The sequence below is a fragment of the Histoplasma capsulatum genome, assembly GCF_000150115.1.
Source record: "Histoplasma capsulatum G186AR genomic scaffold supercont2.4, whole genome shotgun sequence".
In the NCBI taxonomy this organism is placed as follows: Eukaryota; Fungi; Ascomycota; class Eurotiomycetes; order Onygenales; family Ajellomycetaceae; genus Histoplasma; species Histoplasma capsulatum.
The window spans coordinates 1814195-1836938 of record NW_025544804.1 but is presented as its reverse complement, the minus strand read 5'-3'; the positions used below and the strand labels follow the sequence as shown (position 1 = coordinate 1836938).

The following is a 22744-nucleotide window of genomic DNA, read 5'->3' as shown; positions in this document are numbered from 1 at the left end:
TGTCCACTTCATTGACCCAGCGCTGCTTACCTGTGTTTTTAAGTGTAAGAGGGGTTGAACGTGGTTGGTTTATCATGATCTATCTAGTGCTAGCGGCAGCTAATATATGTGTGTGGGTCATGTGGGAAAGGGGCTGGGGGTTTGGATTGGTTCGTCCCCTCTACTACCAGCGTGATGATCGAGCTCTTTTGCCTTAGTGGCCAAACAAACTTGAGTATAGTCACGTGAATAATGTAGCCCTAATAAATATTGCTTCTTGTTTTATCGCAACTAACGACAGACAAATATAAGACCCGAATTTGATAATATCAACAAGTCTGCAGCAGACGCCAACTAGCAGTCATATTACTAGTGGTCGACCCCATTTGTTACGGTCTCCGTCTTTTGGTCTTTCAGCTTAATAAAACTCACGCCATCAAATACCGGCAGCATCACCACATCTACCCTTGGATCTTCGATGACGGCACTGTTGAAGTGCCTTAATGCCTTACCACATTCCGTCCAGTATGGGCGGACGCTATCAGGAAGGGTTGGATTGGACGCTGTCGAGATCGTCATTCCTCGAGCGAACACTGACGGCAATATTAGCAACCGTGCGAAAAACCTTTTATATTGAACTTGGACACAAACCATTGTCACACATAATCAATCCGTTCTGTGAAAGGAGGTTTCGGTCGAGAATAGTGTTGACATAACTTCCGTAACCATCCTTGTTGGCATCAACGAAAATGAGATCAAAAGTCCCTTCCAAGGTTTTGAGCCTTGTGCCATTGTAGCGTGTCAGCAGGTTGGTCGGGATATCTCAATAGCCTTTCATTGTTGAATACAGTGTAAACGAGACGAGTGGGGGAAACTTACGATTCTGCTGCCGGACCTTCAATTAAGGTCACTCTGTCGTTGACATTGTGTTTATCAAAAACACTTCGTGCAGCCGCAATCATCTCTGGGCTGAGCTCCAAAGTGATGATTTCTGCCTGGGTGGCCTTTGTGCCTTCGTACCAGGCCAAAGCGCTGTATCCGGAATACGTCCCAATCTCAAGAACTGTATATCGAGATTAGGCCCCGGCGTACGGTGAGCGGAATGTTTGGGTTTCTTACCTCTCTGTGGTTTACGATCTTGAGCTAAGAATATCATCCAGGAGCCCTAGGAATTCGTCAGCCACATTTTTTACATTTGTTACTTCTCCTTGCACTCTCAGCTTGTTTGTTATTTCAAACTTAGCTTACCTGTATGGGGGAGGACATCTTATCTGCGTCTTTGAATGATTTCGCGGTGTGGTCCCATACCTCCTCCATCATCTTGGGAACGCCATTTGTGTGCTTGACGCAATACTCGCTCACCTCCTCAGCGACCTCAGGCTATACTGAAAGTTAGCTGATCGTTGTAAAGTGAACGATTGTGAAAACCTTACAGTGAAGGGTAAGATGCTGGTCAACATTGGTTCTTCTGACTGGTGTTTTCAGGCTTAGAGACTGGCATGCAAATTCGATATGTTGAGACGGCTTTGGAAAGTATGGGAATAACAAGGACAGGCAACTTGCGAACCAGTACCCTTTTATACAAAAGGCCCATCACAGTGCCCCAGTATGGATGGATAATTACCACAATTTTGGCTCTTTAACTACACCACTCTGAAATTACCTATCTACTGGGGTTAAATATAAACTGCAAAATACCTGAACACGGGTTTGATCTCCGCAATCCTCTCCGGCTCTAATGTGACTAATTAATTACCCGGACCCTCCCGTGTAAGCATGGAGCTAACGTGCATTATACGGCTCGTGGGATACAGGCTTCTATTCTGCAGGGTTGAAAACTTACCATCTGAGATCGCCCGCGTTCTGAGACAACTGCGGAGAGCCACTGGTATTTTCGGTACGAGATTTGTCTCCGTATTACCTTGTTATTTCAGCCACCGATAACTGGATACAATCCCCAAGGCTTCCTCCCCTCGGTTCTAACGTCTTGGCGTCCACTTATCCCCGGGATCCTTGACCAAACCGGCATTTAATTTTGTGTGACGATACAGGGAGTATATATAATACATCTACGATCTTAAAAAACCAGCGTACTTAACTTTATTTTATTGGATAAGAGAAATTTGCAATTCTGGCTGATGTTTCGTGCCAAATATACTTCATGCTCATCGCATTTGACACGGCAAGTGGTGTAACCTCTGGTCGATCCCTGAATCCGAGCACTGTTTTTATCTACATCCGGGTAGATGATTAGAAATCCATTTCACAAAATTCAGCCTTTTACTCCGTGCCATTCACAAACAAAGCTGAGCTTACGTGTTTATTGAAAAAGGTGATTTCGAGCTCTCCCTTGTTCTTTCTTAAAATGCTTTGGAAAATTTGTGACTTTCACTTCTCTCGATTCTTCCTCTTGTTCTATGGTTAATCTTCTATCCCAATAATAATGATGGCTCCCCCACAGTCGGAATCGGACCTCGTACAGAATGGGCTCGAGGAGAAGCTCGCGCCCACAATTGATGTGGAGGGCAATTCTCCATCCACATCCCCCCTTCCTGAGACTCGCAAAAAAAGGGGGATTTCCGTGAGAAATACATAATGGCTCAGGTAGAATTTATGAATCCACTAGCTAACACCGCTTTAGTGGTTTTTGGTCGTTGCCAGCACTCTTTCTTGCATATTTCTCTATGCGATAGATAATACTATTACTGCCAATGTTATCCCGGTTTGTAAACTTCTCCCTCCATACTTGTTCAGAGACTATCGGCTGAGTCCTGCTTCTCCAGGTGATCGCAGCCGACTTTCAAAATACGGATAAGCTTGCATGGTTGTCGGTTGGGTAAGTGTCGTCAAAACAAAAAAGAAAAAGAAAAAGAAACACATAGAAAATTGCTTTGGTTGTGAGCCATATTCTAATCACTGAGCATGTAGTTTTATGATTGGCGGTGTCGCGGTGGTCCTTCCATTTGGCAAACTCTACGGCCTATTCAACATCAAATTTCTTTATATCGCTTCCGTTGTCCTGTTTCAAGGCGGATCGGCTCTGTGCGGTGGTGCACCGAACATAAGCGCCTTCATTGTCGGACGGGTGATTGCAGGCGCTGGAGGCAATGGCATGTATCTCGGTGTGATGAATATTCTTTCCATCAACACCAATGACATAGAGCGACCTATGTATCTAGGTCTTGTGTAAGTTAATGTCCTCCTCGTTGAAAAGTAAACTCCCGCCTAATTCGGAAATCTTAGTGGACTTGTGTTTGGCACAGGAACTGTCGTCGGGCCACTTATCGGCGGTGGTTTTGCAGAATCAAGTGCTACCTGGAGATGGGGCTTCTATATCAACCTCTGCGTCGGCGCACTATTCGCCCCTGTCTACCTCTTTCTCATCCCAGGATTTGACCCGCGTGGATCTCAGAAGATTCGCGCCCGTTTCCGCGACTTTGATTATCTAGGAGGAATACTCAGCATCGCTGTCCTTGCATGCATAATCATGGCGATCAACTTCGGTGGTCCTATGTACGATTGGAACAGTCCGCAGATTATCGTTCTCTTCGTTCTGTCTGGCGTACTTACCTTAGTCTTCGGTTTTCAACAAGTTCTTTGTTTCATGACCAAGAAAGAGCATCGCATGTTCCCTGTTTCATTCCTGAAAATGAAGGAAGCAGTTTTGCTTTTCATTTGCATGGCGGCTTCCAACGCTGGAGGGTTCATTCCGATATATTACATCCCAACATACTTTGCTTTCGTCCGCGGTGATGAGCCAATGCACTCAGCGGTCAGACTCTTACCGCTAATTATATTTATCAGCGTGGTAATCCTCGTGAACGGAGCTTTGATGTCCAAGTTTGGATATTACCAGCCATGGTATGTCGCTGGAAGCGCTTTAGTCATCGTTGGTGGCGTCCTTTTCTGTAAGTATTGCTGTGAGAGACTATATCTAGGATTGTGTTCTTATCAGTTGTATTTAGCTCGTGTCGACGCCAATACCCCAGCACGGGATATATACGGTTACGAGGTGCTTGCCGGAATTGGAACTGGCTGTTACATCCAGGCTGGATATGCTGTTATGCAGTCTTTAATTGAACTTTCAATGACAGCAAACGCGATTAGCTTTATGATGTTAGGTATGAGCCTTATTGCACCGATGGTACTTCCTCGTTTGAATGGAGAGCTGATATCGTATCGCCCTAAATGATAGCCCAACTGCTTGGAATCACATTTGGCTTGTCCATATCAGGAGCCGTGTTTGTTAATTACGCACTTAACGGTTTACTCAAAGCCATCCCGAATGTCACCCACGATGAAATTGAGTCTGCTCTTCTTGGAGTGAGAGGCGATATCCTGGGGAGTCTTCCCGCCAATATCCAAGCGGCGTCTTTAACTGTCATCGTTGAGGCTATCAAGAAAGTGTATGTAGACACCTCTCATCGTTACACATTCAAATATCCCGGTCGATTACTAAAAAATTGTCTAGATATATTCTGGTCTACGTGGCTGGCGCTGTAGGCTTCGTTACTTCAATTTTCCTGAATGTAAGATTTTCCTTGAAAGTAATATGACAATTTGGTGCTGACAGCTCTTTATAGAGAAAAGGAAAGGTGCATGGTTAGAGGAGCTTCTTTGAGGACTGGCCTTGTCGTTGTGTGGAGAGGATAAACATGGATTTATGGGGTTTCATGAATTAAATAATAGCACAGAACGATAGAGGATACTATAGCATTTGCATCGTTTTGTTTATTTTTATTTTTATTGTATTTTTTGGGGGGGGATTTTGCGTTACATATCGCAATATATTTTGGCCAACCCTTTATATTGCAACGAAATATCACATTTTCTATTCAAACAACCCTTACCTGCTCATTCGATACCAACACCTGCATTAACCTATGCAGCCCAAAAACATCTCCATCCTCGGACATACAATCCATGACCCAGCTCCCGTCGATTCGCACATTAGAAATGTCCTTCATGCGAAACTCCTTGACAACGTAATTTCTCCACGAAAATTCCAAGTCCCCATCCGGACCTTAATGAAGGGATTCTCTTGGGGGCCAGCTTCTGACCTCAAACTATTATATAGCTCCAATTGCGAGATAGAGTCAGAGGAGAAACTCCTTCTACGCTGAGGATACACTTCCCCAAGGAAGCTGGATTGTCTCCAGTCAAAAGCCCTAACAAATACATAGCACGCGGCACAATTGATCCCCTTACTTAATTCTGAAATCTACAATCTCACACATACTCTCTCTCTCTCTCTCACGCACATACACAGGTTATATAGAAAATGTAAAGGATACATAGAAATGAAAACCCAAAAACGTTAACAACCAAGCATCAAAATACAACGTCATACAAGAATATTCCAAGAACAATAATCCCTATCCAAGTTGTCCCAAAAATTTTCCCCAACCAACAACACCCCAAAGCCATGGCTGCATCCAATACCCGGCAGTGGCACCCATGCCTTGTATCGACGACATGTAAACGAGGTCACAGGCAAACAAGGAAAGCACAACTGCTCTGTAGACTTTCGAGTCCCTCGTTGAATTCAAGACCAGGACCTCCGTCATGCCCAAGAAGCCAAAAGCCGCAGCCAACTTCTTCAGTGCAAATTTGATCACATTAGGGGGGATCCTGTATTGCCCCTGAGAATGATGATGGTGGTGGTGCATGGGTCATTTGTAGATAAGTAGCTGGGCGGAAATATGTTAGATATGCCCCGCAAAGCGCAGCGAGCGGTTCGACATATTGGAGCCATAACCGGCATGGCAGAGCGACGGGCATGCTGGCTAGCGTGGTTGTGATTGTTGTTTTTTAAGTCGGGTTAAAATAAATGGTAAATTTTGGTACGAGTTAGATGTGTTTCTCAGGTGAAGAAAAGGCACGAACGCCTCTTATATTTCTAAAATTTGGCAATACATGCCTTATTCTCCGCTTGGCTAAAAAATTCGAGTTATATGCTGATCTCTCACTGCCAATTAGGGGAATTCTCCTTTTTAGTGTAGTAGTTAAGCATAATTCTTACACATATCTATCTACAAAGCACCCTCTACAGATGGCAATGATCTCTTTAGATATACACAGGAGGAGCAGATTTCCACTACAATAACAATTGTTCATGAATTCTCACACCGATGTCTTAGAGGACCATAGCTATTAGTTGTTTCAAAAAAATTAAAGTGCGGTAGGAAAAACAAGCCTCAAGACCTTTGTGAGATAATAGTTTGAGATTTAGTGGTCCGTTGGCTACGTAGAGAGCTGTTTGATAACCAACTATATCAACCTACCCATTGCAAAACAGCGCTTTAGCTGTTTTAGCTTATGTTCAGAGCACCTTCCAATTATCCAAATTCCTGATGATTATTTGTTGTTTGAAGTGCTGGAACACACAATTCCACCCCCCTGTTGCTCATCATTGTTGCTGTGAGAAGCTTCATATTGCCTAACTGGTAGCCATAATTTTACTAACCATTCATCTGAATAAATTGATACCCATAATTAACATTTAACTCTATTCATCATTGTTTATCTTGAGATGGTTGGAGCTTTGAACCTTGGCAGGGTTCAAACTTTCCACTCATGTCTACTAAGCTAGTTTCACCCTATTGTTGTTGAGCCACATCCATGCCCACTTCACACAGAAGCTAAACTAGGAATGAAAGAGTAGTTAGAGGCTAGATTCGTGATGAGTTAATGTCCTGAGGGTCAACTAACTTAACTAGTTAACGACGTAGTAGTTATTTCTAAGTTTTACCCAGACCCACTCGGGGATTAGTTAAATTCAACTAAAATCTTCCGCAGCCACACAAGCTTAGACCCACTGATGGATCAGCATACCCGTAACTAGTCAATTATTAGATCACATCAAGCACATATTTTACAGTTGGTACTACAGTAGTAACATGCCATGAGCTTGAATCTTATAATTTGCTGATTAAATAATATCATAAATAACTATAGATTTACCTATCCTCGGATATTCGCTCAGGGGAACTATCCTTATGTTAAATATGATAAAATGAAGCGTCCGGACCAATGATTTTAACCCTCCTGATCCAAAACTATCATAAATCTAGCTGTTCATATCAATTTTCCAATTTTTTGTATATCCAAATGAAAGATCCGCTTGCTCCGGCCCTAGCTGGGTGAGGGGATTCAAACATCGAAATCTATTTAATATTTAAAGAATGAGTTGTAAAGAAAAGACGGCCTATACATTTACAACAACTCTACTTTGAGTCTATAGAAATATTTGTACTGTTGGACACTGTATTTGAGTAGCAATCTAGAAGCACTACGCTGTAGAAGTTTGATAGAGAGACAAATCTGAGAAGCTGTTGTAAGGGTTGAGTAAACAACTTCCATTACACATGCTGATACCATACTTCACTTTTAGATACTTCGGAAGCTTTACGGAGCATGCGTGTCTGAGATCGGAGAATACGGCTTTGCTCACACAACTTGTAAATAATTTTGAGACGACAGCTTAGATATGAACGTGAGAGCGATAATTTAATAATCATTTCCACCGGATTTAAATCTCATGGGTAATTTGTGAGCAATTACAAAAGGAGACACTTCAAGGCTTCATCCAAGGTTGAAGTTTGCGGTTAAACAAACTGCTTCTCCAGGCTACAATAGAGATATCCTCAGAGAGACCTGGACTTGTCTGTATATGAAAATAAATATCTTCGGTGTAATGATTGATCTGCTCCCGGGACTTTGACTGATCCGGGTCAATTATTACACCAGTCAATTATTGGATAGACTCGATCCGTCGACAGCTGACGCCCGGAGGTAAAAATTGCTTTGCTCCTCAGAACAAATCTACCGACTCGCGACAGATCTGTAGGTAATGTTCCACTTCAGTATATGGCGGGTTGTTGGCCGCTAATGGATGAGCTTACGACCCTGTACTAAACTACGTTGAGTGTAGTGTGTATTTCGTGAGCAGGTTCACGTGGCCAATCTTCCTTCTCGCCGCTCGCTTCCGATGGAATTCGAGCGCATTTAAGGTTGTCCTTCCCTTCCCCCAACTTGCCAAGGTACGGCCAGGAAAAGCCCTCTGCACCAATTAGTTCATTCCAGGTTGGTTTGCCGTGAGCCAAAGTTGAAACCCCGCTGAGAAGTAACCTTGGAGGTCTTAGCCACAGGGAAAAGCTAAAATGCGGCTTATTTTTGGCAACATGTGGGGTGTTTGTGGGTACTATTGGCTGAGCCTTCTCGAGAGTTTCTGTCGATGCTGTGGAATCTGCGGAGCAAAGGTGCCCGTTTATGGCCTGGGGTTCTTTGACCCTGGTGGGTTAGAATGAAACAACAATCAATAATCAGCACTTTATCAGCAATTCTCCAAGGGGCTTGGGGTGTGATCGGTGTGATTGGTGTTGCAGATCAACAAAAAGAAAGTAATATGAACTTGCAGACTGGACTGAACTTTGGGGTGGGAGAGGGGGAACATCTTTGCTAACCCACAAGGCTGTGTGTGGTTCAGCAATAACAAAACCCGAAAACAATCATCCCAATGGGTATGTAGGTAACTCGGGGGGGCGGCGACACCCTGAGTTTATTTTACTGATCCAAAGCTAATCTTCAGAAGCATCCGCCGCCTGTGGTCTTCATAAAGGGCCAAACCCCCTGCGACCTAATACGCTTCCCGCATTGGTATATTCTTCCTCTCTTCTCGCTAGTTCCTCTCTATCTCATATATCCACAATAGTTGCATATCTTCTCAGCTGCGCTATTGCACCCCAGGCATTTATTTCACCCCCCACCTACCTTACCGATACGTAAGTCGTAAATGGTTGTTTATTGAGGATGTTCTAATACTGATATTACATCTATACAGCCAATCCCACCCTGATCTCATAATGCGACTTTCGACTCTCCTCGCCTGCTCGGCACTGGGTGTTGGCCTCAGCATGGCCCAGGGCTCGCGATTCCGCCCTAACGTGCAAAGCACTAACAACCCACCTAACGTAACTTACACTGCACAATTGCTGAACAAAACCACCACCGATCTTCGTGGAAATGTCAGCATTACTTCTGGACCCGGTGGAGAGGGCGTGCTCATCTCTGCTATGTTCTCGGGCTTCCCAAATGAGACAGAACAGGGTCCCTTCCGTTAGTACCAACCTGAACTAACCTCTTGATGAAAATGGGTTTTATATAATTTTCTAACGCAAGAATCGCACACTAGCCTGGCACGTTCATGCGCAACCTGTGAACGCGAGTGGGGACTGCCTCTCGGCTGGGCCCCATCTTTCTCCCAACCTGCGCGCTGATGCGCCGCCCTGTGATCGAACAGACCTGGTGACCTGCCAAAGTGGTGATTTGTCGGGGAAGTATGGTGACATCGGCGGTGTGAGAAACGGCACTGTTTGGACAACTGAATTCTTTGACCCTTTCCTGTCAACAAATCCTAACTCGACCTCCTTTGTCGGCAATCGTTCCATTGTTGTCCACCTATACAACGGCACACGAATCAACTGTGGCAATTTCACGTTGAATCCCAATGGTTCCCAGGCTTTCCCACCTGTATTCACTTTGCAACTCCCAGGTCGGAGTTCAAGTGGCGCTAGCCGAGTCGGTGCAGTCGCTCTCGGCGTGATCCTCGCAAGCATTATCGCCCTTCTGTTGTAATAGAATGCGGCCCAGTTCTGGACAGATTGGGCTAAGACTTGATGAGATCAAAACTGCCAAAAAGCGAAAAAAGGCGGAACTGACAAAACGTGAACCACCCGACTGTATTTTTGACGTTGATTTGCATGGTTAGTTTTTCATGGTGTTTCTGGTTTTTGTTCATAGCTGGTTGGTTCGTTTTTCTTTTCCTTATTGCCTTTTTTATTAATTTTAATTTCTTTTTTTTTTTTTTTGGCAGGGGGGTGCTATTTTTTCTTGTTGCATTTTTACTTGAATTTTCAATTATAGCATTAATGTTGTTAGTTTTGCATTATCTACTGTGCAACCATTTTCCAATAATTAAGGCCGCCTGAACAAAGGATAGACTTCGTATAGTAAGCCTTTGACTCTTTGTTTTGTTTTGTTTTGTTTTTGCTTTGTTGTGTTTATTTTGGTTTTTGTTTGTTTCTTGGCTTTCCATTCCCCAATCGCTTCAGAAAATCATGAGGAAAATAGGCTGTCCATATCATCCGCAGGTTTGGAGCTCGGAAAAATTCCACCTGGGGTCCCAATGCTTCCTTGGTCCGTTTTGTTAACTTCTTCGGTATCGCTTTCAGGTCTTCATGGTACCGTGCATTGCCACAAAATTAGAGTTCGGTCCAATGGTATGTACCCTTGTAGCCGTAGAGATGAGATGGCCAAGTGGCACAAAAAAAAAGAGGAAAAAAACCGGCCGAGGAATCTGCATCCATTGAATGGCTCAATGCCGTATCTCAATATGTTCTAGATAAAGACAAAATGGGTTGATGCGACCTGCCAATGAAAATCTATTTCAAACCACGGAAAATACAATCAACGACATTGCGATCACTCTAAGGAAGCCACATACAGAACCAAATATCGCCAGTGCAACACGTCATTTTTCTGCCCATTGGCGTGACTCCCACCCCGTCAATGACTCGGCATATCATTCACTACCTTGAACATCCCATGGGAACGCCGCGAGCCGCCCGTCATTGAGAACCGGCAGTCCATCCTTGCGTACCAATTCTGGACAAATCGCCACCCCCAACGCCTGCCCTCCCTCAACCTTTGTCCCAAAGGTAGCTGAAGCAGCAAGTATCCGATATCAACGGCTGCTGCAGCGCAATTTCGGGTAGACTTCTGAAGCGCCGTGTGATGGTTGCTTTCATCTTCGTCACGGCCCGTGTGGCTTCCAGGTTGCTATCGGCCGTAATGCCGTGGATGCGGTGCATATATGAACACGCATCCCAAGATGGGACTCCTTGGAGGCATGGTGGGCTACGCAACCAGTCGGGGCCGTGTTTGAGTGTGCATCCGAGTGGAAGATAGACCCTAGATTTTTCCCCAATTCAGGGTTTCTCGCCCCGCTAGGGTGTGGGGTGTGAACGATTAATTGGTTTGCGTTTTTTGTTTGACCAGGCGTTCAATTTTGGAAGTCGGAACGAAGATGAAGGCGGGTAGATGTGTTTCCAACCTACTAATATGTTGCCAATCCCTCCGCTAGTTCGCACAACTTGAATCTTTCCAAAGCTATGGCGTCCGGCCCGTTGTTTCTAATGCTGTTCTCGGACATATAGCTTGGAGACTGGTTATCAACCATGTGTGATTATTTGCTTTTCTTTTTTTTTCTTTTGTTCCTACTCCTGGCTAAGGAGGTCGGAATTTTATCGTGTCATCCCAGTCCTAATAACATTCCAGGAGACAATTGTGGGAATTGATCTAGAGCCGGTCTACTGGGCCGATTACTCCCTTCTTCTCTAATGGAAATTAAAACGTGTGCATAGAGAAGTTCTCAGGATGAAAGAAAAGACATAGTGGCCGATATCATCAACACAGCCAGTGGACTTAAATGCCAAATTCCATACACGCTCTGTTCACTCACTCCATATACACCTAGATACATCCATAATCCCCGCATCGATCAGCCACTCCAATTTCAAATATACAGTGACTGCCCATGTATTAATTTTTCAATTTCAATTGCCAGCGGAGCCCCCACTAGTTACGTCGGTTAACCAGTTCGTATGAAAAATACTTTAGCCTCGGCATCGGCTCAAGTCGCTAGTAAGTACGGCAGCCTATAGTGACAAATGTGTCAAATGGGTTTTTTATACTAGTGTTACAATGTACACACACCTATCATATTCATTCTATTTGTAATTGAATAGAGCTTATTGATTATTAGAAAGCAATGCATTGCTAGATATCATCTTCAATATATATCATCACTGTGATAAGATAGCACTGATAGTCACTAGATTATCCATAGTGAAAAGCCAATATAACCATTTGTTAAATGGTTGTGCTTATAGTGATATATATACCCATGGGTGTGGTGGTGTAGCCCGGCCCACAGTGGGCATGGCCACTGAACCCACCACTGATACACTGCAACCGCCAGCTGTAGCATAGTGGGGAACCACATCACTAGATATTATCACTAGATATCATCGCTAGATATCATCATCGGCATCGCTAGATACCATTGCTAGATATCATCACTAGATATCATTGCTAGGTATTATTGCAAGATATTATCACAAGATATTATCGCTAGATATCATTGCTAGATATTATCGCTAGATATCATCGCTAGATATCATCACTAGATATAGATATCATCGCGAGATATCATCATGAATATCATCACTAAATATAATAAGCTAGTACTATGATAACTAGATTATTCATAGCAAAAAGTCAACATAATCATTTGTTGAATCATTGTGCTCATCGTGATATATATATATACATCCTGGCCCACAGTGGATGTGGCCACTGAACCCATTATCTATACACTACAACCACCAGCTCATAGTGTGGAAACCACAGTATATATATATACTAGCAGTGATATCTCGCGATGATATCTATATCTTGTGATAATATCTCGCAATAATACCTAGCAATGATATCTAGCGATGATATCTAGCGATAATATCTAGTGATGATATCTAGTGATGATATCTAGTGATGATATCTAGTGATAATATCTAGCGATAATACCTAGCAATGATATCTAGCGATAATATCTCGCAATAATACCTAGCAATGATATCTAGTGATGATATCTAGCGATAATATCTAGTGATAATACCTAGCAATGATATCTAGCGATGATATCTAGCGATGATATCTAGCGATAATATCTAGTGATGATATCTAGTGATGATATCTAGTGATGATATCTAGTGATAATATCTAGCGATAATACCTAGCAATGATATCTAGCGATAATATCTAGTGATAATATCTAGCGATAATACCTAGCAATGATATCTAGCGATGATATCTAGCGATGATATCTAGCGATGATATCTAGCGATGATATCTAGCGATAATATCTAGTGATGATATCTAGTGATGATATCTCGCAATAATACCTAGCAATGATATCTAGCAATGATATCTAGCGATAATATCTTGTGATAATATCTAGTGATAATATCTACAATGACATAAATTCACTGTTTTAAAATGTGTTTATAGTATTCAAGGTGCATTGCTTTCTAGTATAAATTTCTATCAATGAGTGTCTGTAAGTGGAATTAAGTAATTACAGTGGAAAACATCAAAAAAACCCATTTGACACATTTGTCACTATAGGCTGCCGTGGTAAGTTACAACTTGCTAGCATAGCCACATTGCAAGGGATTCCTGAGATAAAAAGCTTGTTTGATGAGTTAAATTTGACGTCGAGGACTAAGTTTTATGGCTATGCATACATCTCTCAGAAAGGCGCGAATCCTGGTCAAGAAGTTTATTATTGTTTCCTTTTAGTTCACTTCGTGTATTATACATTGCTTGATATATATAATTTGTTCTTTTTAATCTGTACTCCAACCCCATCGAACTGTTCATAACCTAGTCGAAATGATATGCCGGACATTACTCGGTAGTATATATGCGACTGGGCTTCAGATGGGCAAAAATCGAGATGCTTTGTTTTCTCTTCTCCTTCTCTCCTTGTTCTGCGATAAGTGGTCGCCACTTTGTCAACCGCCTAGAGGCTGCGGCTTCATCGCTCGGCCCATCAAATTTTAGTCCTCAAGTTATGAAACGCCTCCGGACGGTAAATCCTCATATAGAACAACCAGTTGCGTCAGCCTCAAGGAGCAATCCACGCACAGAGGATTACAGAGTTGACATGATGCAGACGGATAATCGTTCACTTACTGTATTGTTTAATTCTCTCGCCGCCACCATATCTCAACGGTGCGAAGTCCCGATGATGTGGATGCCGCGGTCTCTCCCTCCTTTTTAACCTTTACGAAGGACACAATTACACGTGAAAACCAAGGTGTAGAGGTAGATTAACACTGTTATGGATCATTTGACTTTCGCTCGATCTAGGTCTGCTCTAGAGATAGTTTTGTGATTGATCCAGTTGTTGCAGCTTCATCAGGTTGCCCTTTGAGTGTTTCTCTGAGCGCATAGTGCATAATTGCTTCGTCAAAGCCATTGAAAATATGTATAATTTCACTGGATCGATCGCCAGAGAATGGTGGGAATAAACATGGTGGCGAAGAGGTCATATGTCAAGAATGATATAGAACCCCGAGTAAAAATAAAAGAAAAGAAAAGAAAAGTAAAGAAGTAAACACAAAAATACGTATAAAAGAGAATGGCAGACCAAAAACCGGCATCATTGATTAAATCCAATAAAAACATGACGAACTTCTACGAGCAGGAAATGCCAGAGAGACAATGTTATTATTGCCATCAACAATCAAAATGGCAAACCGACCCCGCATCTCATCCAGATCCCTCACCCGCGCGCGCCTGGGCCAACGATCTTCGCACAAGACTCTCCACGCATCCCACCACACCTTCAAGCGCATAGAATCCTTCTACAAGACCCCGAGCACCATGCCCGGCCCACCCAATCCAACCAGCCGCCCGCAGCCCGCGAAATATGCCACCTATACGACAAATACAATCTAAAAATCGAAACCCTGCAACCCATCCTCTTCCGCAAAGGCCTGCTGGGCCGTGTCGAGCACCGCAGATTGCTCAATGAGAAGCTAACGCTGTAGTTTCAGCTGGTGGAGATCATGGAGAGGCATATGATCCAGATGCTGGCGAATTTCTTGGCTCCGGAACCGGAGATGGGAAAGGCGAACGACGGGAGATAAGGATGTTATTTATGGGGATATGAAGGGCCTTGGGGCAGAGGCCGCAGGAGTCGCCGCATGCTTGGTGCGTGTACGAGGCTCTCGTGTGGAGCACGCATGTGGATACGTGGGATGCATTCTGGGAGGCTGTGCAGAGTGTTAATAGCCTGAATTTTGACATTTTGTTAGGAAACATTAAACTTGGCTGACCGGTGTATGCGGGTCCTGTGGCAAGGGGTGGGAAGGTGATTAATGCGGATGCGGCTTTGAGGCTTTCATTGGCACGGTTTGTGGCTGCTGTTGATATACGGAGGGAGTTTTATAACACACGCTGTGGATGCGGAAGGGCCGAAGAGGCCGTTGGTTAGTGGTCATGAATAGCATGTCTCGGGCAGCCGAGTCGGATCTCTTGGTCACGAAATGCACGCATTTTGCGTTTGAAGAGGATCTGGGTGGGTATCTTCCTATTCTGGGTATTCTCAGGCTTTCTTTGAACTTGGGTTTGAAGGCTGGGTCTCCTTAGAGCTGTTCTCGAGGACGACTTGCAGACCGGGGGTTGAGCATGCGAGAAGGGCCGAGTCCTGGACGAAGTTAGTTTACTACCATGGTTGAATACAGCTGACACTGCAACCAATGTGTTGATGATTTTGTTTCATCATAGACCGTGCGGTGGGGTGGTTGAAATATATATATTGCCACATACCGTGTTATCCCCGTTCATATCTCGCAAAATCTCAATGCATCTATCTAGTCACAACCATTTACGCGGCACAAGAAGCTGAAAATATAATACTGTATTGATATACCTAAAGAGCGCAAAACAGAACCCAGTGCATGAGATGAATTTAAAGTCATATCCTTCGTTGTGGAGTTGATCGTTGAAGGCAAATAACATCATTTCTAGTTCCCTAATCTAACGCGCAGGCTCCCGGGTTTAAACAGTGCGCTTCTGCAGCATCCTGTTTCTTGATATAATCGCTTATGTTTTGGGCAAACACAGCCTCAGGTGAATACCGATGTCGTTCGCGAGTAACAGAACATAATGGGGATAATACCTTTAAGGTGTATGTTGCTGTAAAGGGTGCGATTGGAACAAACATAAAGAACGCGGCTTTAAAATGAGAATAGGATGATAGGAGGGCCAACATGCTGTTGGCTGAAGTCAAAGCAAAACGAAATCAACTAATTATAATTCTTGGTTAGCAGGAAAGAGATCGCAGACGAATCACTTAATTGATAAATGAGCTCATCTATGCCTCTTGTGCCCACCGTCGCTCTCGTAAGGGCATTTCTTCGCCTGCTTGTGAACGTGTTCCATCAATCTCACGACGCCAGGCCCAATATTCACCCAGCCGCAACTCAGCATAAGACGCATAGTCGAAATCGATCTGGGAAATTGTCGCTTGAATTAGCGCCCATACACCCCTGTTGATTTTGAATATTAGTTATCGTCCTCAATTTTGAGCTAAAAGCAATGAAATACTTCGTTCCATACCAATAGAAGCCAGGAATTCCACGGAATCGATCAACATCTTTAAACAATTTCTCAACTACGTCCTTTTGATTAGCTCCAGATAATGTAGAATGTTCAGCGTAGCTCTTGACGTATTCAGTGAGGAATTCCTTCCGAACGGACTGCGTCGGTATCTTGTTGAAATCGCAATCATAACCGGCCCATTCTGCGAAATGGTTCGCAATATCAAATGCCGCTGGTGATGGCGTGGCGTATTCATAGTCGATGAAGTTCACAGTTTCATCCTCAGTTGCATTAGCGGGAGTTGAGTCGACGCCGCGCGGTAAAACGATGACATTGGCGCTCAAAAGGTCGCAGTGGGCAAATACAAGCTACAATATTGCATCAGCGTCTTAGAAGGTATTGGAGAGGGTATGTTTGAAGAAGTACCCCGCCCTTGCCAAGTCCTTTATCATCATCGAACTCTGCAACTATTCTTTCAAATTCCTTTTGAAGCTTCCTCCGCCTCAAGCGCTCCTGCTCTGTACTCACTGGTAAGGCAAGAATCCACTTCTGCAAAACGGACCAGAAACTGGTTCCTGCATGTCGAATCTTTACAGGGGTTATATCATCCACCTCTGTTGAGGCTGTGGGCGTAAGAGTTGGGCGGGCCGGAGAAGTTGTCTCCTGCCTTTCTTGGGGCGATGACGTAGGAGAAATCTCGTTGATTGGTAGTACTGCATGCCATTGAGCAAGTCGTCGGGCTATCGCCTTGAATATACGTGGGTTGTTAAGGTCATCTGGCGAAGTTACCTTTCCACGAATGAAGCGGTAAAGGAGACCATTCTGAAACCTGGCAAGGAGTGGCGGAGCGAGGCCACGCTCAGCAAGGAGAGCATGAGATCTGGTTTCCCCTGCTTACAGAATAATTTTTAGTGCGGAATTTCTAACTGATATTTTGGAGGCTACGCACGCTCGCGGTCAATCAATATTTCAGTGTGGTTTCCATAGGCTCTCATCAAGACTGCATCATTATCGACTTGTTCATCGGAAAGGCCTGGCACCCTTTTTATAATTTTCAGTAGCTATATCACAACGCCAGGTATAATAAGCACATGGTTTTCCATTCAATGCAGCAACTGTCGATTACATACGGTATTGGTTATTCCATCCGTAAATCTAATAAACTCAATATCTCCTTCTGAATGTTCCCAGTGCGGGTTTAACGTCAACACAAGCCTCAGAGCTGAGGCTTGAGAATCAGCTTGATTGTATGATAACGGGATGTATCGCAGGGATGCATGGCCTTCGTTTCTGGAACCCATTTGAAAGGGTTTCTCTATAATGAAAGTACACTCGGTGTCAGTTGACGATAGGATAGAAAGACAGTCTAAAAGGTCAGTCGCAGTTTTGTAGATTTGCTTAGAAAGTCCAACCGTTCTTCATCAAGACAGAAAAGCTGGAGATCCTCAAGGGGCGCTTTGTGAAGGTGCCAGCGAGTGGATCGCTGTTCCTGAAAGAGTGGAGACACGCGTGGCCAGTCTTGTTCGCGAGTATCAGGAAATCAGAATACGGCAAAGGGAGGACAATTTTTGCAGATTGCTGGACACATACCGGAGAGGCAGAATTTGTTGGGAGGGGATAGGGTCAAATTGAGCAGAGAGCGAGTGAAATTGGAAGTTGTTGGGGAAATTGGTCTCGTGCTCATCTGGAGCTCTAAGATACCTCCGGGATTAAAATTCTCCGTAGTACCGCAGGATACGCGCAATCCGACTAGCCCTCACGCCCACGGGAATCCCACACTACGGACGTGGTGCTGCCAGGATTGCATTGTAGGCTTACCAGGTTTATTAGAGTTACATCTCAGACTACAGCCAAGTCCTACGATCAGAAAAGCGGCTCTGATCAAGTGGTACATACTACGTTCAATATATCATTTCGGTGAATTGTTTGCATGCTCGTGTCACCCCGCCATTACATGTCAAACGTCAGCAAGGGCATCCGAAAGGCATCGTTGATTTGCAATTTATATACACACATACCATAAAGACGCATTTGCAGCACATCGGTCTCCTGCCTCACTGATAATAGGCTGTAGCCACCCTGAGAGCGGGAAGGAAAGGCAAGACGAAAAGGCAAGATTGGTTGACATCCCGCTCGCTTTAATGCCACGTGACCACCCCTCCTTAAGCAGCGCCTGGCCTGCTTGATAATTACAATGAATCAACCTTCCAACACCATCAGCAACCGATTACTATTTCCTAGTCTCATTACGTGCAGCTCTGTTTTGCTCGTGAAACTGTTTTGGGGACCCGAAGGAGGGCTCGCGCTTTTCCGAGCCGATAAAACGTTGCCCCGTTGTGTTGATGTTGATAAGGTTTGAAGTAAGGTTAGAAGTTCAACCAAAACAGCCTAGCGTTAGGGCTTGGTGCACTTTTCATACACCATGTCACATGATTCCTATTATAAAAGCTTGTCGCTCACTTCGATTGTTTTTGGTCTATTTCCTTCTTTTCCCCATCATCAGTAGAGGTTTACATAGCCATGTAAATTTCAAAACTAGAGCTCCGCAATACGCGGCATGCTGAGGGTTATCCGTCCTTACACCACTTTTATTTGTGTGTTGTTTTGTGAGAAATGGGTTTCCTTCCGTTCCCGGCTCTGGAGACCAATTTCTACGTCGTCCTTTTTCCCAAATTAACTTTTATGGCTGGGCTTATTTTCCTGTGGGCTTTAGCTGTGGAGGAGGCGTGACATATCATGGCCATTCTCTGTTGTTTATCATGGCCGGTATTGGTACCACGCTTGTGTCCGTCGGGCTAGGATTTTGCATTGTAATTTCCGTATGCTGTGTAAAAACATAAGGGAGAACGGCATGCTATTTTATCCCGAGTAATTCGTATTGGATTATTCCTATCACTTTTATGCCTCGTAAAATTCAGCTGCATCTTGCAAACTCACATCGTCTCCGTCCCCCGAGTGCTGGACAGATGCTCCATGAATCCACTTGAGGATACAGTTTTCCAATCAATTAACTTGTTTCCTCCCAAAAAAAAAAAAATCAGAAACCTACGCCCTTCACAAAACCCCTCAATTAATTCAGCCAGCGGCCATGAAATGCGCGCCTAAATGATTTCCTATCGTCATATCCACGTATGTCATTATCTAAAAATATTCAAACACAAACTACCGCTGCGTCAACCGTCCTTTTATACTACTTCAAGCCTTCTTCGCCCGTCCAGTCTGAATGATCTCCCCGGTATGTTTATCATCTTTTCGCAGGACCGGCCAACTCGTCCCGTCCGCCTTCGCTAGGTTCAAATCCATCTTCGTGCCCATGATCTGGAAACTGGACTTCTCTGTATCGATTGGTGCGTAGAGGATGAGGGTTTCCTTGAAGCGCTTGTTATCAGAGGTCGGGAGATCCAATTCTATTGTAGTAGGCGAGGTGAAGTTGACTTTCGCATTGGCTTTGTCGATCTTCTTGAGGTAGAGGGTGGCCATGATGGAGGTAGCGGTTTGGTAGAAATCGGTCCTTCAAAGTAAAGGCGAAGCGCAGTTAGCAAGCCGGGCCGAATTTTATGAAGGTATATCACGTCAAGAGGAATAAAGGGACTACATGGAGTATAGATGTATCTGTCGTCGATACCATAGGTTTCTGAAGAAACACTCGTTGAAACTCACCGAATATTGTCAACCTTCTCCTCCGTCTTCTTCGCCTTCCCAATAAACAAATGCCTCGACCTTTGCTTACAGCCAGCTATCTTCATAAATTCATCGAATTCTAACACTCTGCGCTTGCAACAGCTCCAGCCCTTGCTCCCCTCATGAAAAATAGGCAGACCCGGATGATGTTCGCATTTCTCGTCATCCCTTGGAACGGAAGGTGAATATTTACCATTGCAGCCTCTTCGACGACATGCCGCACCAGCCTCAATCGCAAGGGATGGGTCATCGGATTCTGATTCTGGAGGAGGAGACGTTGAAGGTTTGGGGGTATGCGCACCTGCCGCGGAGAGAGTGGTTGGAGTGTTTCCGATGGCAATCGGAATATGTTTCGGAGTAGTGTCGGGTGCTATCTCGGGGGCATCATTTTTAGGCTCTGGAGCTGGAGCGTTATCGACTGTTGAATGTTTCCCCGTCGTGCACGGTGGGATGGCCAGGAATTCGTCGAAACTGAGAACGCGAGGTTTACAACATTTCCATCCTGTATTGTAGCGGCAAATCTCTGTCAGCTACCAGCGCTTCTTCGAGGAATTTCTGCACTTGTCGGTTCATGGGGCGTTCTCCTTTGATTTTGAGCTGTTTTGTCTCATATCGCATCCTAGTAAAAACCAAATCCAGGACGACATGAACACTGACCTTTGTGCCCTTCGTGAAATTCAGGCGGCCCAGGATGATAGACGCACACTTCGTCAGGGTCCGTAAACACCTTACCGCAGCCCTTGTGGACACATTTTTGCGCCATATTTTAGGTAGCGTTTTATGATCCAGTAAACAGATCCCTCAATCGTTATAAGAGCCGGTTGATGACCTGTAGCCGTTTGGCTTGCAGATTGGAACCATTGGTGGGATGTTAAGTGCTTCTGGAATTATTTAACTACGACATCACGAAGCTTATGCCAGCGCTAGCTCCCCAAAACCATCGAAGCTTCTGGAGCCCCAGACAATGAAATATGGACAACACCAAAGCAGACAACGATATTTCCCAAGTTGATCTTGAAAATTAAGGCTCACGTATGTGCTCTCTGATTCATATGTAACTCATGCTAATTACTGATATAATTTTATAGAGGGGCTACCTAAACACGACACGATGCGCACTTCAATCCGGCTATTCCAAAATGCCCAACTCACCCTCTTCACACGCGTCCATTGCTCTCTATGCGATACGGCAAAAAACACCATAGCAAAGCTACGAGAAAGGAAGCCATTCACATATTCAGAAATTGATGTTATGACCCCACAAAACAAACGGTGGAAGGACGTTTACGAGTTTGACGTACCTGTGCTGCACGTTCAGCGAGTCCTTTCTACATCCAATGACGGAGGCGAAACTCTATCAGATCCAAAAAAGTTATTTCACCGATTTACGGAGCAGGAAGTTGAGAAGGCAATAAAGGAGGTAGAATAATTGATATAAAAATTACGAATATGTGTGATTATGTTGCTATCATCAAATATTAAAGTGCATGTCTACCATATCTCGCGCAAGGGACATTTGACCTCCTTATAAGCCCGCCCGAGCAGTATTTAGCGAGTTCGACAGATGGGCAGGAAGAGCAGCGACGTCGGAAATCACAGATATCTGCATATAAACGTCAGCATCCAATGCAAGAGGCCGAAAAGGATAAAGAAATTTTTGAATATAAAAGCCCCGTCCTACCATGTGAAACCCTTGCTCTGCGTACTTGCTTGCGGAATCGCCATCTGCGCTGTAAATTCCAGCCTTCTTACCGTTGTCGACGGCTGCCTTGCGAATTCTTTCAATTGCAGCCACCAAGTCAGGATGGAAATCACCCATAACAGGCCGACTAATATTGTTTCCCAGGTCCCACGGACCAACCAACAACACGTCTACTCCTGGAACTTTGGCGATTTCCTCAACCTATCCGTTGCACTCGAATTACCCTAGTCAGCTTGCCAGGCGTTTAAATACCGTCAAAGGATGATTTAGTGATTGATTAAAAAAATATCTGCAAACTTCACATTTTCAAAAGCCTCCTTGGTTTCTATTTGAACAATTGTAACCAAGGCCTCATTTGCCTGAAGCAAATAGTCCGTTTGAGTAAGATTCCCAAATGAGCCCATGGAAAATGGGCTTCCAAACCCTCTTCTGCCCAAGGGAGGAAACTTGGCCGATTCCACTAGTTTCCTTGCATCGTCTACGGTGTGGAGGAGAGGGACAAGAATTCCGTGGGCTCCTGCGTCCAAGGCACCTATTCTTGGAATTAACAATCACACCACCTGCGTGCGATCTGGGTGATAAGTGAATCCTTCTAGAAAAGGGATACATACGCTTAACCATCCACGACTCGTTAGCAGCAATTCGCACGACGGGACTGACACCCGTAGCGGCAATTGCAGCCACGGCTTCGTGCATTTGGTCATCTAGAATCAACAATAGTTAATAATTTGCACAATATATATATAACTGAGGAGCTCGTGCCAGGCTAGAGGCTTCCCCCCTTGCCAATTCGTAGCAGTACGGGGTTACGTATATCAGAGAACAAAATCAATCCGCCGTTTTCACTGCTTCATTATTTACCTGCAATGTTTCCGTGCTCCGTGTCGACACAGATCCAATCAAAGCCGCTCCTGGCCATGATCCGTGAATGGTTGGCGCCTGGAAGCATTTGCCATGCGCCAAACGACACGCCTTTGCCTGTTTGAAGCGCAGTCCGGAGGCGATTGGCAGCTTGCATTGTTGGTTATGAAGATGATTATTCTGTATAATACTAGAATCGAAGTAAATGTGATTTAATTGGCATAAACTTCTAGACCTAATATCCCCCCTTTGGATATATATAAGCTGGCGCAGCTTTCTAGAAATAAGTTA

General features: G+C 44.3%; 10 protein-coding genes across 10 annotated transcripts; 4 read left to right on the top strand and 6 right to left on the bottom strand.

Moving 5' to 3' along the window:
- Positions 1 to 348: 348 nt before the first annotated feature.
- On the bottom strand, positions 349 to 1439 carry HCBG_03652 (O-methyltransferase; the record flags this gene model as incomplete). The annotated part of the gene is made up of 6 exons (XM_045430701.1): positions 349 to 572; positions 631 to 761; positions 859 to 1042; positions 1099 to 1144; positions 1228 to 1359; positions 1413 to 1439. 6 exons carry the CDS (start codon positions 1437 to 1439, stop codon positions 349 to 351), a joined length of 744 nt encoding a protein of 247 aa, XP_045288844.1.
- Positions 1440 to 2360: 921 nt separating this feature from the next.
- Positions 2361 to 4875, top strand: HCBG_03651 (uncharacterized protein; the record flags this gene model as incomplete). Its single annotated transcript, XM_045430700.1, has 9 exons — positions 2361 to 2560; positions 2621 to 2701; positions 2763 to 2815; positions 2908 to 3165; positions 3223 to 3887; positions 3945 to 4100; positions 4175 to 4385; positions 4451 to 4508; positions 4563 to 4875. The coding sequence occupies 9 exons, from the start codon at positions 2426 to 2428 to the stop codon at positions 4584 to 4586; spliced, it is 1641 nt and encodes a 546-aa protein (XP_045288843.1).
- A 3287-nt stretch (positions 4876 to 8162) lies between these two features.
- Positions 8163 to 9615, top strand: HCBG_03650 (Cu-Zn superoxide dismutase; the record flags this gene model as incomplete). Its single annotated transcript, XM_045430699.1, has 4 exons — positions 8163 to 8274; positions 8468 to 8501; positions 8822 to 9096; positions 9173 to 9615. 4 exons carry the CDS (start codon positions 8163 to 8165, stop codon positions 9613 to 9615), a joined length of 864 nt encoding a protein of 287 aa, XP_045288842.1.
- Positions 9616 to 10679: 1064 nt separating this feature from the next.
- On the bottom strand, positions 10680 to 11218 carry HCBG_03649 (uncharacterized protein; the record flags this gene model as incomplete). Its single annotated transcript, XM_045430698.1, has 2 exons — positions 10680 to 10896; positions 11097 to 11218. The coding sequence occupies 2 exons, from the start codon at positions 11216 to 11218 to the stop codon at positions 10680 to 10682; spliced, it is 339 nt and encodes a 112-aa protein (XP_045288841.1).
- A 2304-nt stretch (positions 11219 to 13522) lies between these two features.
- HCBG_03648 (uncharacterized protein) lies at positions 13523 to 14654 on the top strand (the record flags this gene model as incomplete). Its single annotated transcript, XM_045430697.1, has 2 exons — positions 13523 to 13833; positions 14309 to 14654. 2 exons carry the CDS (start codon positions 13523 to 13525, stop codon positions 14652 to 14654), a joined length of 657 nt encoding a protein of 218 aa, XP_045288840.1.
- Positions 14655 to 15096: 442 nt separating this feature from the next.
- Positions 15097 to 15630, bottom strand: HCBG_03647 (uncharacterized protein; the record flags this gene model as incomplete). The annotated part of the gene is made up of 2 exons (XM_045430696.1): positions 15097 to 15313; positions 15539 to 15630. 2 exons carry the CDS (start codon positions 15628 to 15630, stop codon positions 15097 to 15099), a joined length of 309 nt encoding a protein of 102 aa, XP_045288839.1.
- On the bottom strand, positions 15511 to 17728 carry HCBG_03646 (ethanolamine kinase; the record flags this gene model as incomplete). The annotated part of the gene is made up of 5 exons (XM_045430695.1): positions 15511 to 16157; positions 16228 to 16577; positions 16636 to 17102; positions 17159 to 17270; positions 17340 to 17728. 5 exons carry the CDS (start codon positions 17508 to 17510, stop codon positions 15983 to 15985), a joined length of 1275 nt encoding a protein of 424 aa, XP_045288838.1.
- A 1676-nt stretch (positions 17729 to 19404) lies between these two features.
- HCBG_03645 (CORD and CS domain-containing protein) lies at positions 19405 to 20653 on the bottom strand (the record flags this gene model as incomplete). The annotated part of the gene is made up of 4 exons (XM_045430694.1): positions 19405 to 19720; positions 19870 to 20392; positions 20425 to 20487; positions 20548 to 20653. 4 exons carry the CDS (start codon positions 20651 to 20653, stop codon positions 19405 to 19407), a joined length of 1008 nt encoding a protein of 335 aa, XP_045288837.1.
- A 247-nt stretch (positions 20654 to 20900) lies between these two features.
- Positions 20901 to 21360, top strand: HCBG_03644 (glutaredoxin domain-containing protein; the record flags this gene model as incomplete). The annotated part of the gene is made up of 2 exons (XM_045430693.1): positions 20901 to 20922; positions 20979 to 21360. The coding sequence occupies one exon, from the start codon at positions 21002 to 21004 to the stop codon at positions 21317 to 21319; it is 318 nt and encodes a 105-aa protein (XP_045288836.1).
- A 55-nt stretch (positions 21361 to 21415) lies between these two features.
- On the bottom strand, positions 21416 to 22610 carry HCBG_03643 (HpcH/HpaI aldolase/citrate lyase family protein; the record flags this gene model as incomplete). Its single annotated transcript, XM_045430692.1, has 5 exons — positions 21416 to 21493; positions 21572 to 21793; positions 21895 to 22124; positions 22204 to 22296; positions 22454 to 22610. The coding sequence occupies 5 exons, from the start codon at positions 22608 to 22610 to the stop codon at positions 21416 to 21418; spliced, it is 780 nt and encodes a 259-aa protein (XP_045288835.1).
- Between the last annotated feature and the right edge of the window lie 134 nt (positions 22611 to 22744).